General features: G+C 43.9%; 2 protein-coding genes across 3 annotated transcripts; one reads left to right on the forward strand and one right to left on the reverse strand.

Moving 5' to 3' along the window:
• Positions 1–22: 22 nt before the first annotated feature.
• Positions 23–6,986, reverse strand: LOC127760227 (uncharacterized protein YNL011C). 2 transcript variants are annotated; one of them, XR_008015055.1, is made up of 14 exons: positions 6,718–6,986; positions 5,640–5,756; positions 5,419–5,551; positions 5,197–5,293; positions 4,911–4,954; positions 4,522–4,678; positions 4,144–4,215; positions 3,623–3,706; positions 2,939–3,040; positions 2,672–2,719; positions 2,188–2,313; positions 1,873–1,965; positions 554–994; positions 23–371 (listed from the first exon to the last, which is right to left on the reverse strand). XR_008015055.1 is itself a non-coding variant. In XM_052284450.1 (13 exons), the coding sequence occupies exons 1-13, from the start codon at positions 6,926–6,928 to the stop codon at positions 851–853; spliced, it is 1,428 nt and encodes a 475-aa protein (XP_052140410.1). In that variant the 5' UTR covers positions 6,929–6,986; the 3' UTR covers positions 23–850. The 2 variants fall into 2 exon arrangements, 1 of the variants encoding a protein (XP_052140410.1); XM_052284450.1 differs by having other exon boundaries at positions 23–994.
• Positions 6,987–10,646: 3,660 nt separating this feature from the next.
• LOC127779403 (protein trichome birefringence-like 1) lies at positions 10,647–14,725 on the forward strand. The gene is made up of 4 exons (XM_052306153.1): positions 10,647–11,601; positions 13,882–14,063; positions 14,146–14,301; positions 14,382–14,725. The coding sequence occupies exons 1-4, from the start codon at positions 10,825–10,827 to the stop codon at positions 14,716–14,718; spliced, it is 1,452 nt and encodes a 483-aa protein (XP_052162113.1). The 5' UTR covers positions 10,647–10,824; the 3' UTR covers positions 14,719–14,725.
• Positions 14,726–15,112: the final 387 nt, after the last annotated feature.

A 15,112-nucleotide genomic window follows, 5' to 3' on the forward strand; every position in this document is an offset into this window, starting at 1 on the left:
GCGTGTGTACCGTACTCGTGTGTTGTGCATTAACCAATTTCATAATTTGTGGCCAATTGAGCCGGACCAAACTGGTACATACAAAATTGAAGATGAAGCCGAACTGAACACACACGCTCTGAATCGTACCGATGACCGAGGGAACGTTGCTGGCTGGCCCGATCGATCTCTCTGTTTTTTTCCTCTTTTTTTCTTCTTTGTAGCCATCTTGATTCTCGAGCTCCATGCCGTTTCCGTCCCGGTAGGGTAGCGCCAATGGACGGAAGCGACTAGTGCCGGCCGTATCCCCGACTGCTGCGTACGCGTGGGGTTCCCGTCTCGCATCGCTCCTCCATTGACGTCGTTTGACCCCTCCGGTTTTACTTGTTCAACTGTAAGGCCCTGTTTTTTTAGAGAGAAATGGAATAAAGAATACCCGGGCTTCCCGAGCTCCCGAAGGGTACGATTTTTACACACACACACAAAATAATAATAATAAATCTATATATAGATTTCTTAGAATACTACAATTTATTTTTATCAACTTTATAATATTTAATTCTTTCGTACGTACCTTCAAATAATTATCACAGATCATTTAGTTATTCATTCAGCCACTCAGCACAAAAGAACAGGGGAGATTATCATCGCCTTGAATAACACAAGAAATAAAAGAACTGAAATCTGATTCGATGGTGAAATTAAACTATAAGCACAATTGTTTTTGTATATTTTGTTTTCAATGAATGCAGCAATGAAGCTAGCTGACGAAGTGCAAGTGGGCAACTGATGCTACAGTTTCCCCATACAATGTATTGAACAGGGAAAAAATAGGAGCGAGATATATACCTAACATTTGAGAACTGAGATTTCAGCATACAGACTCTACATTTTCCGTTAGAAGATCAGGTTCCACGAAACGCCTATCCGATATTAGACTGGTCAGGGCTTGAATCAATGAATGCGGATCAAAAATAATGCCCGTCTTTCCATCGTGTATAGAGTCCACAGTAACCTGCAATATACTTCATAAGTTAGCACATTAAAACGACAATCTCAATACTGTTTATGCACAAGCTACAATACAGAAGAACGTGGACCAGTATCGCGTACTTCTGGAATACCGACCTACACATTGAGTTTTCATATTTATCTTGTGTAAATAACAGTGTGCCTTTTTTCTAACATGTAATGGATAAATGCCTAAGTATGCAAAAGTAAGCTTGTTTAACCAAGGCTACAGAGCTCAATGTGACCCACCGTGCAAAATCTGCAATTATTGTAGTTTTATCATGTACTCCCTCCGTTTCAGGTTATAAGACGTTTTGACTTTGGTCGAAGTCAAACTACTTCAAGTTTAACTAAGTTTATAGACAAAATTAGTAATATTTATAGTACCAAATTAGTTTTATTAAATCAATAATTGAATATATTTTCATAACAAATTTGTCTTGGGTTGAAAATATTTTTATTTTTTTCTACAAATTTAGTTAAACTTGAAACAGTACTTTGACCAAAGTCAAAACGTCTTATAACCTGAAACGGAGGTAGTAGTAATTAATAAGCTGATGCTAGATATCCTCTTTCATTGGGGATGAAATGACGGAAGTAACATGGTATCGCACACAGAAAAGCCAACTAGGAAAGAAGCGTTAAAATTTCGGAGCATCTCGACCATTCATTTTCTTTTTCGTGATTGTTTCTCAGTAAAAGACCTAGAATCTAAGTATTCATGTAACCTTTGGCTGTATATATCCATTCATGGATATAGAGGCTGGATTTTCTATCCATTCTCGAAAATATTACACAGTTAAGGACTCGATGGATAACTATAACATTTTTCCACACATTTTACACTTAATGATCACTGTTTTAGCAAACACAAACACTTACCACATGAAAGATTCCTTTAGAAGACAAGTTTTTTATATCCAAAGGAATTTGGCCTCCTTTTGGTACCAATAAAGCATTCACATAGTCTTTGGGCTGCACAAAATGAAAAAGAAGCTGTCAGATGGAAAATCTTCACACAGATAATGTTAAGGGGCAGGGGCATATGTACATCTTTAACTGAATCATTCAAGATGTGGACCAGGGGACGCTGATCTGTGGGATATTCCCATCCTCTAAAGCTAGTAAATGATATGATGCATAATTCCTCCAATCATTAGCTGAAAATCTGTTCAAAGGCACAGTCACCGAACTTACAAGATTCTTTAGACTTTTGTCAGGATATCCATATGTACGGTTTAGAGAATCAGTAATGGCAGTCACAAAGCCAGAAGCAGGCAACCCAGTTGTTTCTCTGTCATGCGACCCATTCAAAAGAAGTACCTAGATTCAGAATAAATAATTTTAGACAAAAGCACCAATAGCCACAAGCATGATCAACCAAGGGGCTAAAAACCAAGAAAAACAACATTTTATGTGAAGAAAAACTCCCTTCACACATCAAATAACCCCATGAGTCCACTACTATGGAGGTGAATCCACTATTCTAGGTTGCTATTAAACCCATTCTAGCATAATGAAATCAAGAGCATGAAGCAAGTCAATATGGTTTAACAAGAATGTCAGGTCTTAGTAATGCTTTTATTTACATGATGGAATCAAGAAAAAATGAATCAACACAAATACAGAACATTGTATTAAAGCATATGAAAACAAGACAATATTTTTTTAACATGACTACCTTCGGAATGGATCTTGATGCTATAGTTTCACCAATGCCACGCAATACCTGCACAGCCTTAAATTTCAGAAGAAGACAAGCTGATGTGGAAAACAGGCACAGGTAAAAAAGCTTAAAGTCAGTATCAGTAATCAGATGTGCACGGCACCCATGTTTGCTTAGTACTGCATGTAGTATAAAAATGAACATATCTGATATCATGTTAAGACTTAAGACCATCAAGTCAATACAATTATGTACAAACAAAAAATAGAGCAGCATGGTTACCAATGATGGACAGACTGATGTAAAGAGTGATCCCATAGCATATACAATGCAGTCCACCTTACTTAACTGCTCCAAAACTGTACGGTTAGCTTCAGGAAATACCTGCATTGCAAGGTTAGTAGGAACAGTTAGGAGTTTTAAAACATAAAAAAGGGTTGTTTACATATATACTGTTGTGAAGTGGCTAATTTGATACATGTCATCCCAATATGCTTACATGGTTATAAGTGCACACCCTTTTAAGCCCATGATATTCACAAAACATAACAGCCTACTATATGAAGGAGTTGTCCCTTCTCATGCCTACTAAGCTTAGAAGGAGTAAGCGTACTCTTTAAAGAATTAAGTTAACCAAGAGCTAAAAACCCACTATTGATGAATGGTATAGTTCACAATGTTGTAAGTAACACCATGAGACTGATTAGATAAGCATGATAAATGGAAATATAGACTACATTTTCTGATTATCATATCATGATCATTATTAAGAACATGAAGATGTGTGGTATTCAAGAAAAAAAAATTTTACGCTGAGAAATTAAAGTAGAAAGGCTGAATCAATTCTTAGAGGGACTAGTAGCTTTTGTTTTAACAAAAATCAAAGTCTTACCCAACCAAGAATTCATGATAGATGTGCAATGAAAGGTTCAGTCTAGGTGGTTACGATAAAATGAATGTACTAACCTCATGCAACAGGTTGCTGCCTTCACTTGACATGTAAAAGACACGCTTAATCCTTGAAGGAAGTGCACTACATGAATTACAATCCTTTTCCAAAAATAAAAAGCAAAATAAAAAATAAATCAGTGACAGATAAACAAATATTATAAGAAATCAACAAGCATGCCCAGGTAAAAAGGAGAAAAACATAGATTCGAGATAACATGTGAATCAATGACAACCATGCCATGAACACAAACGGAAATGAAGCAAAAATAGCCGATATTGTCATAACGAAATGGAGTTTGCACAATTGTAAATATCAGTCCACCAGAGAAGGATATGGCAACACAATTTTAAAGGTAGGAGTAAAAAAATTTTTTTCTTCTATAGCTTCTTTTATAAGATAAAACATAAAAAAGTTGTTCCATAGAACATATTGAAGTGGCCCCAGAAATGCTTTGGAGCCTTCATTGCAATGATGTTACATAGATCATATTAACTACTATTGGGAGTATGCTGAAATGATTTATAGACTGGAGTACCTTGTTAACAACTTCTTTACGTCCATTGCTTGGATGTGATATTTCATTTTGACCTCGGATGATAGTTCCATCCTGAAAATGGAATAATGTCCAAGATGATTATATGTGATTTTGTAGTAAGGGAATGTTTGTAATAATAGGAGTAACATTGTAAAACAAAGACAATCATGCCAGTTTTCAGAAGCAAGTTGGAATAATTAAAGAAAGTTTATAAGGGGGGCTAATTAAACTATCAGTGAAATAACAAAATAAATAAATAAATGGAAGCAATAAAATTAACCAACATAAGAACAAGAAGACCAGATCACCAGAGCAGTCCGAAAAATGAATCTACTGGTTTTTTTATTGTGCAACTAAAATACTGATAAGTGATGTTACCCATAGTTCGCATCCCAGTGTAAGCCTGTCATTTGTGGATATCACTGGAAGAACAAGACTTTCAGCAGGGATCTGTGACACACGTGAGAACAAGAAAATCGCAGCATCCAGAGACTGGAAGAATATGCGTGCCCCAGCAAAAAAGAAATTCCCAATGCTGCAAGAATAAAAAGCTGTAGTCAATAACAGATGTAGGCAAGATGGGAGTATTGTTATTATGAGTTGTGACCACAAAAAATGCCCCAATACCAAGAAATAAGTATTGCCACAAAGGACATCCCTGTCACGCCATCGAATTAAGAAGTGGAGTGGCAAGAGACCAACGGGTGTCATGTTAAAAGCAATCACAAGAATATGATTTACTGCAAATTTCACCTTAAAAGAATCACCTGCCATTGGTGAAGCAAAACATTTCAGCTGACCGTCGAAGCATCTGCACAAACGAAACGACTGCAATTATATGTCAGGGCAAGGAACGACTGCTTGATCATCAGACTGCCCTCTATACCAGGAAAATAAATCTTGGCAAAAAAGAAAACAGAAGGGGGGGGAGGCGAAAAATCATATTCTCTTCTGTTCTCCAGTCAGAAAACTGTTCATTTGAAATTCTCAAAGCAAAATCTTTAAGCAAATTAAAAATATGCTATGAAAAGAAAATACTACAGAGGAACTGACCTCATTATGGAAGTAGACTAAAAAGGCACGTATTGTTTCTCTGTATGGCTGTGAGACACCATCCCACAAAGCGTGCTCTCCTTCTACAATCTGGTACCTGTCAAGTACACAACCTAACATCACACATCTTTTTTCATACATAAAAAACATCAGCCAGTTACTTGATCCAGTTTGAATGAACAAAGGTGAGTTTTGATATGCAATAGACAGACTAATTGCTACCACTCAAGCTTTGCTTCTGAAGGATCAAGAGGCAAACGGTGCCCAAGCAATGTCCGAACAGAAAGGGCTTCTGAAGTGCTTTCATCAGACAATCTCAAGCATCTTGATCTAATGTCACCCACAGCAGGTCCACCTAACATTTAAGAACAGGTTGGATTTTCAATTACTATACAAATTGTTATCTCAGGTAGCAGGTGGTGTGGCAAGAGATTTCAACCTACCAAGCACTCGCACAATCTCAGCTGTGCTTCCACCATCATCGGAAACAGGAAGAACATGTGCAACTCGAGTCGTCACTTTCTTCAGCTCTTCTACAACACCATTAAAAGCGGTTCCTCCTGGATAGCGTTAAATATTAGAACACAGAAGTAAATGACATTAGTGCATCCCTTCCTGTGCCAACCAGAAAAGGAAAAAAGGAAACCTGTTCATTACACAGATAGGGTAAGGTTGCAAGTGCCAAGCGAATTTCAATTTATGAAATCCCGCAAAGTCGCAAAATGCATAATCCATAAGAAAGAAAATAGAACTGTTTAAACAGCTACTCTAGGAGCATGGTATAGTTTGTGCAATCCATCATTCAAGCAGGATATATGAAACAAAAAATTTTGACATGGAAATTAAATGACATTTCATTATTTTCATCCAGCGCTGCATGGAGATATGCTTTCGCAGAACCTAGTGTCACCAAGACAAACACCATTGAGTGTTCCGTTTCGCAGGTAGAATATCCAGGATTTCAGACATGGCTATCACAAGAATTTAAGATGTGCCAATTATCAACACATAAACCAGGGCTATCGGAGCAGCGTTCATATGTATCCATGCCATAATTGTCATATTAGTTCAACATCCAAACGTGAGCTAGAAAGGAGCACATAAAGCACTGGACACTTTCCATCATCCTAGTTGAGCATACCAAATCATAAATTGCCACATTGCGTCAAAATACATATCCCAAGGAGGGGTAAGATAGTAAGATAGTACTGAAGGATCCATGGCTTGAGTAAGGAAAAAAAATGCACAAATGTAATTTCGACAATTTTTGTTCCCAAACTCGCATACTCAGTCACACACAAAATATTATGCACAGAATCGCCCAAATCACAGCCAATCACAAATCACAGGAACTTCCTCTCGCCAATTCGACCAATCCATCACGCGTGCCCATACTCGCAGCAATGTATGGGCACGCATCGAATCCCCAGCAAATCACCGAGACCCCCCGGCGCCCGCGCACGCACTATCATACGCTCCAAGCGATCCAAATTGGCGAGAGCGGGAGAGAGCAAGACGCACCTGAGAAGACGAGCAGCGACGGGGGAGCAACCGCCGCAGCGGCAGCGTCGGCTCCGGAGGCGGAGGCCATGGCGCGGGATCTCGGCAGCGCGCGGAGGAAGCAGCCGCGAGAGGACGCGGAGGCCCGCGCGGTTAGGAGGCCGCCGCAGGGTGGCGTGGTGGTGGTGGTGGTGGCGGCGAGCAATTGCGCCATCGGATGGCTGCGACGCATCAAGCAGCCAAAAGGCGGAGAGCACGGCCTCCACCAGGTCACACCGAGTACCACTGCCCCAACGCCGCGCGCCTCCTTGCTCCTAGCTCCCCGGGGATTGGGCGCACCTCACGTGGCAGCGGAGGCCGGAGGGCCCCATGCGTCGCTGACAACATGGACCCAGTGAGCAGAAGCGGTTTTTGCTTGGGCTCCGGCTTCTCTCATGGGCCGCCGTCGCGTCACATGTTGTGGGCCGGTCGGCGATGCTGCTTTTTCCAACCAGCTTCGGGCCCGTGCGGGCAAACTCCCCAGGAATAAGTTCATATAAGGTCCCTTAACTTTACACTGAGTTCGATATTCGTCCCTGAATCACAATACCAGATACAATGGGTCCCTCAACTGTCAAAACCGGTGTAGATGAGGTCCCTCAGCGGTTTAGATGGCGGTTTTAACTGATGTGGCGCTGACGTGGCTAGTTTGACTTAGTCCTAGTCCTATGTGGCGGTGACGTGGTACTTGGAAGCGAAATAAAAGGTGGGACCCATGTGTCAGTCTAAAAAATAGTGGACCCACATGTCAGTGGGTCCCACCATGCTCTCTATCTCCACCGTGCCGTCGTCCTTTCCCTTCTCCCTCCCAGCCATTCTTCATCCTTCCTCGAGCTCCCTCGCCGGCCGGCGAGCGCGCGGAGAGGGAGAAGGGCGCCGGTGGGGAGAAGTGCGGAGGGCACCAGCCATCGGGCGGGGAGGGTAGGCCGGCGTGCGCATGACGGGAGAGGAAGGAGCGGCGGCCAGAGCTGCACGACCTCGGCCCCGCCGCCGACGAAGACTCCTGCTGCGCCGCCGCATCGATCTGCACGAGTTGCAATCTTCATCTACAGCCTTGCCTTCAGGCCAGTTAGGATTTACCATCACAGCAGTGACATATGACACCACCACAACCCTCCCAAGTCCCAACCTTGCTTCTGAACAAGCCTTCCGCACATTCGTCGTGCCCGTTACAGCAGCAGCAAGTGTATGAACCTATAGCAACATCAATTCATTTAGCTACAAGAACATGACGATTTAATTACAACTCTACAGACTTCAGCTGCTACTGGTTGTTGAGAAATCAACAGTTTCGACAAATCATTTTTAGTAGAAACTGTTGATTTTTGTCGATTTTCAGTAACCGCAGTCTACAGTTTGAACCAGTCAATGGAGAAGAAAAGGAATTATTTTACTGAAAAAAGAGAGATGTGTGCCCCTGGGTTAGGGGCGGAGAGGAGCACAGGGCAGGCCACATGGAAGACGTCGTCGCAGCCGGCGATGGCCGCCGCCACGCTACCGTAGTCGAGCAGGTCGGCCTTGAACAGCCGCAGCCTCTCCGCGGCGACGTCCAGAGACATCAGGTGGGTGTTCTTCGCGTCGCCTTCGCACAAATCATCCGCACAAGCACACCAATCAATCAATCCACCAGAACAAGAGCAGAACGCCATGAATATCAAAAACTTTGACGCATATGGAGGGGATTGGGGAAGTGGGCAGCGGCGGCTGCGACTGCGAGCTCGAGTCCCGGGCCCCGTCAGCGCCACGCTGACTGTGTCCTGCGGCTGTGAGCTCGCCGTCGCCGCAACTCGTGCAGATCGATGCGGCGGCGCCGGAGGAGGGGGGAGGGGGGGCGAGGTCGTGCAACTCCGGCCACCGCTCTCTCGCCTGCCGCCGCGCGCTCGCCGGCCTACCCGTTCCGCTCGTTGGCCTCCCCGCTTACTCCCTCTCTATGCACGCTCGCCGGCCTCCCCACCCGATGGCTGGCGCCCTTCTCCCTCTCCGCGCGCGCTCACCGGCCGGCTAGGGAGCTCGAGGAAGGATGAAGAATGGCCGGGAGGGAGAAGGGACAAGGACGACGGCGCTGGGGAGATAGAGAGCAGGGTGGGTCCCACTATTTTTAATGACTGACACGTGGGGTCCGACCTTTTATTTTGCTTCCAAGTGCCACATCACCGCCACATACGATGAGGACTAAGTCAAACTAGCCACATCAGCACCACATCAGTCAAAACCGCCATCTAAACCGCTGAAGGACCTCATCTACACCGGTTTTGACAGTTGAGGGACCCATGGTATCTGGTATTGTGATTCAGGGACGAAAATCGGACTCGGTGTAAAGTTAAGGGACCTCATATGAACTTATTCCAACTCCCCATGACTCGAAAGCCCAGCACAGTAAAGAGTTCCAGAAGTTATGTCTGTAATGAAGTTGTGGAAGTCGCTCTATCTAGCTCCGCTCTTTTTTGTCCGGAGCGTCTGGACTTCAACTCCGGGAGAAATAAAGGTGGAGTTACAGCTGTGCTAAATAGACATAAGTTACGCAAAGCGGCAAAGGCGATGGAATGATCGACCGACATGATGGCCGGGCAGCCACTACTCGAGCGCGAGCTTCGCTTTGCCCGACGTTACGCGCGTACGCAGACGAGATCGACGAGGCAACCAGGCCGGCAAATCTCACCGATTCTTTACGCGATGGCCACGCTCGATCGCTCGCTGACCATGGCCGCGCGCGCCGTACGTGCGTGCAACGTGCACGTCGCGTGACTCCGTTACTATGTTTGTTCTCACCATTCGACTTTGCTAATTGCTATAAACATGCAGATGATGGCCTCTGTCTCTCCCGGAAAAAAGACCGACACCGTGGCACGCTGATAATTACTACTGTCTCTGTCCCATATTACTTATCGTTTTGAGTTCTATTTATAATATTTAATCATATATCTTATTAAAAAAATTTAGAATTATTATTTATTTTGTTTGTGATTTGCTTTATTATCAAAAATATTTTATGTATGATTATCTTTTTTTTATATTTGCACTAACTTTTTAAATAAAACGAATGGTCAAACGTTACAAGAAAAAGTTAAAAACGATATCTACTGTGGGACGGAGGTAGTAGTGTGGTCGATCTGAGTCTCATGATGATTGAGAAAAATGCCCATGGCAAAAGGAGGTTGTGAAGATTAACAAGGCTTGTGCCCATTCAGCTGACGGCTAAAAGCGTGTGCTTTTTCTAATTTTTACTCTAACAACAGCTCATCTACTACCCTACTACTACTCATGGATGCAGGTCCACCTACATACGTACTACCACAAGGCTTATGTTATGTGTATGTACTTTGGTCGTATCGATCGGAAGAATAACGAATCAAGAAGCATTCACGTGCCACATCAACTTGATCACGAACTTTGAATACAAATTGAACTATCCAATTATCATCCATCACCAACTCTCCATAATTACTGATTTGGATACACGAGAAAGATATAAATATTCTGGTAAAAATATATACTCCTTTTTTTTCCTAAAAGTACTCCACGTATTTGATAGTAGGAATTTTAGCATCAAAATTGCTTCGTTTTCACTCTGGAAGGCATAAACATAACGTTCTTCATGATTACAGTTGGTGAAACTGTACTGCTTGCCACTAAGCATCAGCGGCAGTATAATTGCCACTCACATGAGTAGGGCTGTGTTTAGTTCACATCAAAAATAGAAGTTTAGTTGAAATTGGAACGATGTGACGGAAAAGTTAAAAGTTTATATGTGTAGAAAAGTTTTGATGTGATAGAAAAATTAGAAGTTTGAAGAAAAACTTTAAAACTAAACACGGCGTACATGGAGAGGAAGCGAGTCAGTGACTTTTTTCAAGTGCACATGAAAACAGCAGCGTCCCAAGTGAAGTGTAGTGTGTACACCCAACCAAAAACCCAACCTCTCCTCACCGAAAGCAACCAAACCAAAAACCCCTCCTCCTCCATGCTTTCCTCGCCTTGATTAATCCCGTGCTCCGGCGAGCTAATTAACCCTACAAATTAATAATTACTACCTCGCTTTGAGCAGTTGACCTGTGTGCTTCTTTGTGGATTAAACTCTCGTCGTTAGCGATGGATCATTCCGCCGCCGCCATGGCGAACAAGCCGTCGCTCGCCGTCGCGGCGGCGTCGCGGCAGAGGTGGGCGCTGGCCACCTCGCTCTGCGCGCTCCTCTGCCTCTCCCTCGTCGTCTCCGCCGGCCTCCTCCTCCTCGGCTCGACGCGCCCGTTCCGCCGGCCGCTCTTCGCGGCGCCGCAGCAGCAGCAGCAGCAGCGGGAGGTGGTCGGGGAGGCGCCGTGGGAGAGGTACGTCAAGCTGGCGCAAGCGGCGTCGCCGGGCGGTGCCCGTGATCGCGCGCCTGATCTTGGCGGGGATGAGGGGGCGGAGGGGGACGACGATGATGCCATCAGCACCGCACCGGCGCCGGCGCCTTCGCCGACCGCCGAGGAGGGAGGAGATGAGGAGAGCTGCGACCTGTTCCAGGGGCGGTGGGTGCGCGACGGCGCGGCGGCGGGGGGCTACCCGCTGTACGAGGCGGCGGAGTGCCCGTTCCTGAGCGACCAGGTGACGTGCCGGCGGAACGGGCGGCCGGACGCCGAGTACGAGCAGTGGCGGTGGGAGCCGCGGGGGTGCGGCGGCGGCGGCGGCGGCGGCGGCGGCGGGAGTAGGGAGGCGGCGCTGGCGCTGGCGCTGGAGCAGTGCCGGAACCGGAGGGTGGTGTTCGTCGGCGACTCGCTGAACCGCAACATGTGGGAGTCGCTCGCCTGCCTCCTCTACACCGCCGTGCCCGACCGCTCGCGGTCGCGCGTCCTCGACGTCGCCTCCGACTACAGGATCTTTCGCGCCATGGTACGTGCACGCCAAACAAATTACTACCCCTCCATTTCATATTATTTACTCGGTTTTATATTACAAATCATTTTAATTTTTTAACATTTTAAAATTTAATTAAGTTTTTGATAAATTTAGCAACATTTATACAACTAAATTAGTTTCACTAAAATTAACTTTTACTATATTTCGATAATATGTTTATTTTGTTTTAAAGTGTTGCTATATTTTTTAAAAAAAAATTGATTAAACTTACTTAAAAAACCAACGACTTGTAGTATGAAATAGACACAAACTAGAGGGAGAATATTACACGATTGATTTAATCCGCCGATGAGTTTTGGCAATTGTGTCGCCAGAGTTGAGGTAGTGTTGACCTACGGGACAAATCAGTCAAATCACGTGGACCGGAAGAATGCTCTGTCGGCTGTACATGCGAAATTACGGGGGTGTTTTTTCTTTGGACAACGTCCCAGAGTTAGTGCATATGTACAGGCCGAGTTTTCTTATTACAAGGCATGACACGCAACACTATCCAAAACTAAACCATGAGATGCAACGGCCTTCATATTTTCCTTACTTTATCAGTAGGGAGCATATCCTATGCACACAAGCCCTCGCGTGTACACACCGTGTACACCAACTAAAAATTATCACAAAAAATTCTAGGAAAATTCATACATGTACTTTCAATAGTATTACATCTACGTGCAAAGTCACATCTTCAAATTCATTCTACATAGAGAATAATAAAAAAGATAAAATTCTGACAAAATTGCAACCTTAAAACTGTCAGATTTTTTGTTTTTTTTGTTACGGCTAAAATATAATGAATTTGACGTTAAGATTTTAACCCTAGGTGTAATACAATTGAAAGTATGTGTATGATTTTTTCTAGATTTTTTTATGACATTTTTTAGTTGGTGTGCACGTGTGTACACGTGAGGGCCTGTGTGCATATGATATGTTGCCTTATCAGTAAATGTTAAATAGTTTACACTTTGCGATAAGGGAAGCCCAACTTAAGTTGAAACAATAGTATGAAACATGTATTAATGTCCTCTATATTATCATTTTCGATCCGCTACCAGTCTACGACCCCCCTCGGGTATCAAATAGACATAAGTGAATAACCGAAAATAAGACAAATTCTGGACATGCTTAGGAAAATTCTGATGCTCCAACTAAGATGACACTTGACGTTGAATAGCATGCCAATTGCCAAGTACTCCCTCCGTCCCAAAATTAGTGCAGCCGTGGGAATCCGTATCTAACATTTGGCTGCTCGTCTTATTTAAAAAATTTATAAAAAAATAAAAAAATAATCACATATAAAGTATTATTCATGTTTTATCATCTAGTAACAATAAAAATATTAATTATAAAAAAAATTTCAAATAAGACGAACGGTCAAACGTTGGACATGAACAGTGATGAACGGTCAAAGAAGTATAGCTATAGGTATCCGTGTCCAATGTTTGACCATCCATTTTATTTAAAAAAATAAGAAAAATTTATAAAAGTTAAAAAAAATTATTTACACAAAGTATTATTCATGTTTTATCATCTAATAACAATAAAAATATTAATTATAAAAAAATTTCAAATAAGACTAACGGTTAAACGTTGAACATGAAGAATGCAAAACTACGCTTATTTTGAGACTGACACCATATTAGTAACAAGGAAAGGAGATGAAAGTGAGAGACATGATGGGAGAAAGTTAATAGTATCAAATTAGCGGATTGAACTACTAGTGTGTGAATTGGGAAGTCAGGTTATGTACTAAGGGCTAGTTTGGTTTGGTTCCAAATTGTGCCCTACCAATTCATTGGCAATTTTCAATAGTGTTTCTATTTGTTTGGTTTGGTGCCAAATTTTAACAACACATCTTTTAGATAGTAAAAGTTTTGGCCATCCAAATTTGGTAGTGCCAAAAGTTGCCTAAACTTTGGCACTACCAAGATTTTGGTATGGCACCAAACCAAACTGGCCCTAACTTTTAGGTGGCAATTTAAAAGCTATATATTTGAGTTAGACTGTGTTTAGTTCGGCCCAAAGTTTAGAATTTGGTTAAAATTAGAGACGATGTGACTGAAAAGTTGTGTGTGTATGAAAGGTTTAATGTGATGGAAAGTTGAAAGTTTGAAAAAAAAAAACTTTGGAACTAAACAGGGCCTTAGGGCCTTAGGCTATGTATCAACTAACCAGTGTTCGTTTATTTATCAATCCGTACATCGAATGACAAGCAGGACCTTTCTAAAGTTCTGATTACATATGTGACTCAAACATGCACAGGACTACAACTGCTCGGTGGAGTTCTTCTGGAGCCCGTTCCTGGTGACGCTCGAGACGAAGCAGGACCGGACGAGGGCGCTCAAGCTTGACCAGCTCCCGGCTACGCTGGAGAAGCTGCGCGGCGCCGACGTCCTCGTCTTCAACACCGGCCACTGGTGGACCCACACCGGCAACCTCAGAGCGTAAGCCACTCCGCTCCAGAGCGTCTCCTCTCTGGCTCTCTCTCTCTCCAGCAGGGCAGTGAAGCCGAGTGTGTTACTGCAGGTGGGACCATCTGGAGGCGGACGGGAAGCCGGTCGAGATGGGAGGCGAGGAGGCGTTCAACCAGGCACTTGGAACATGGGCGAGCTGGGTCGACCAAAACGTGGACTCGGCCAGGACCAGGGTCTTCTTCCGAAGCATCTCCCCAGAACACAAGAGGTAAAAGTTAACTTGCACCACCCGCGGCACCCAGCCACAATGGACACCTCTGATGACTGATCTAACACCTGCAAATGCAGCGAAAACTGGTGCTACAACCAGACGTCCCCAATCACGGACGAGACGAAGATCGTCCCATGGTTCCCGAGGAGCCTGGTGTCCATCGTCGAGAGGAACATCCGGAGCACGAGGACGCCCGTCACGTACCTCAACATCACCCGCCTCTCCGAGCTCCGGGTCGACGCGCATCCGTCGGTGTACACCATCACCAGGGAAGGGAAGCCCCTGAGCACGGAGCAGCGGCAACAGCCGCTGGTGTACGCTGACTGTAGCCACTGGTGCTTACCGGGGCTGCCTGATACCTGGAACCTGCTCTTGCTTGCCTCCTTGGCGAGGTCTCCAGTTAATGTACACTAGCTTAGGATAAAAGAGATAATACACAGTTTTGCAGCTTTGCAATTCCTGGTAATGAATGGCACAGCTGAGGATAAACTAAACAAGCACAGCATAGGCAGCATCTCGCATGTAAGTTCATACGACGAGAAATAAACAAGCCCGTCAGTGTGTCAGGAATCAACACTGCGTAAGTTTGTAGCGGCAAACAGGTACACCAAAATCGTGGACAAAACAAACCAGCGCCACAATGATAGATAACTAGCACATTACAATTATTTAATTATCACAGAATCAAAATTCAAGAATCAATGAATACATGGAGCAGCATTCTCATACGATGAGTATTATTTAGTTCGTGTGCCAATTTTTTTTTGAAGTATACGAACACACATTTGAAGTATCAAACGTAAACTAA

The sequence above is a fragment of the Oryza glaberrima genome, chromosome 1 (genome assembly GCF_000147395.1).
Source record: "Oryza glaberrima chromosome 1, OglaRS2, whole genome shotgun sequence".
NCBI lineage: Eukaryota > Viridiplantae > Streptophyta > Magnoliopsida > Poales > Poaceae > Oryza > Oryza glaberrima.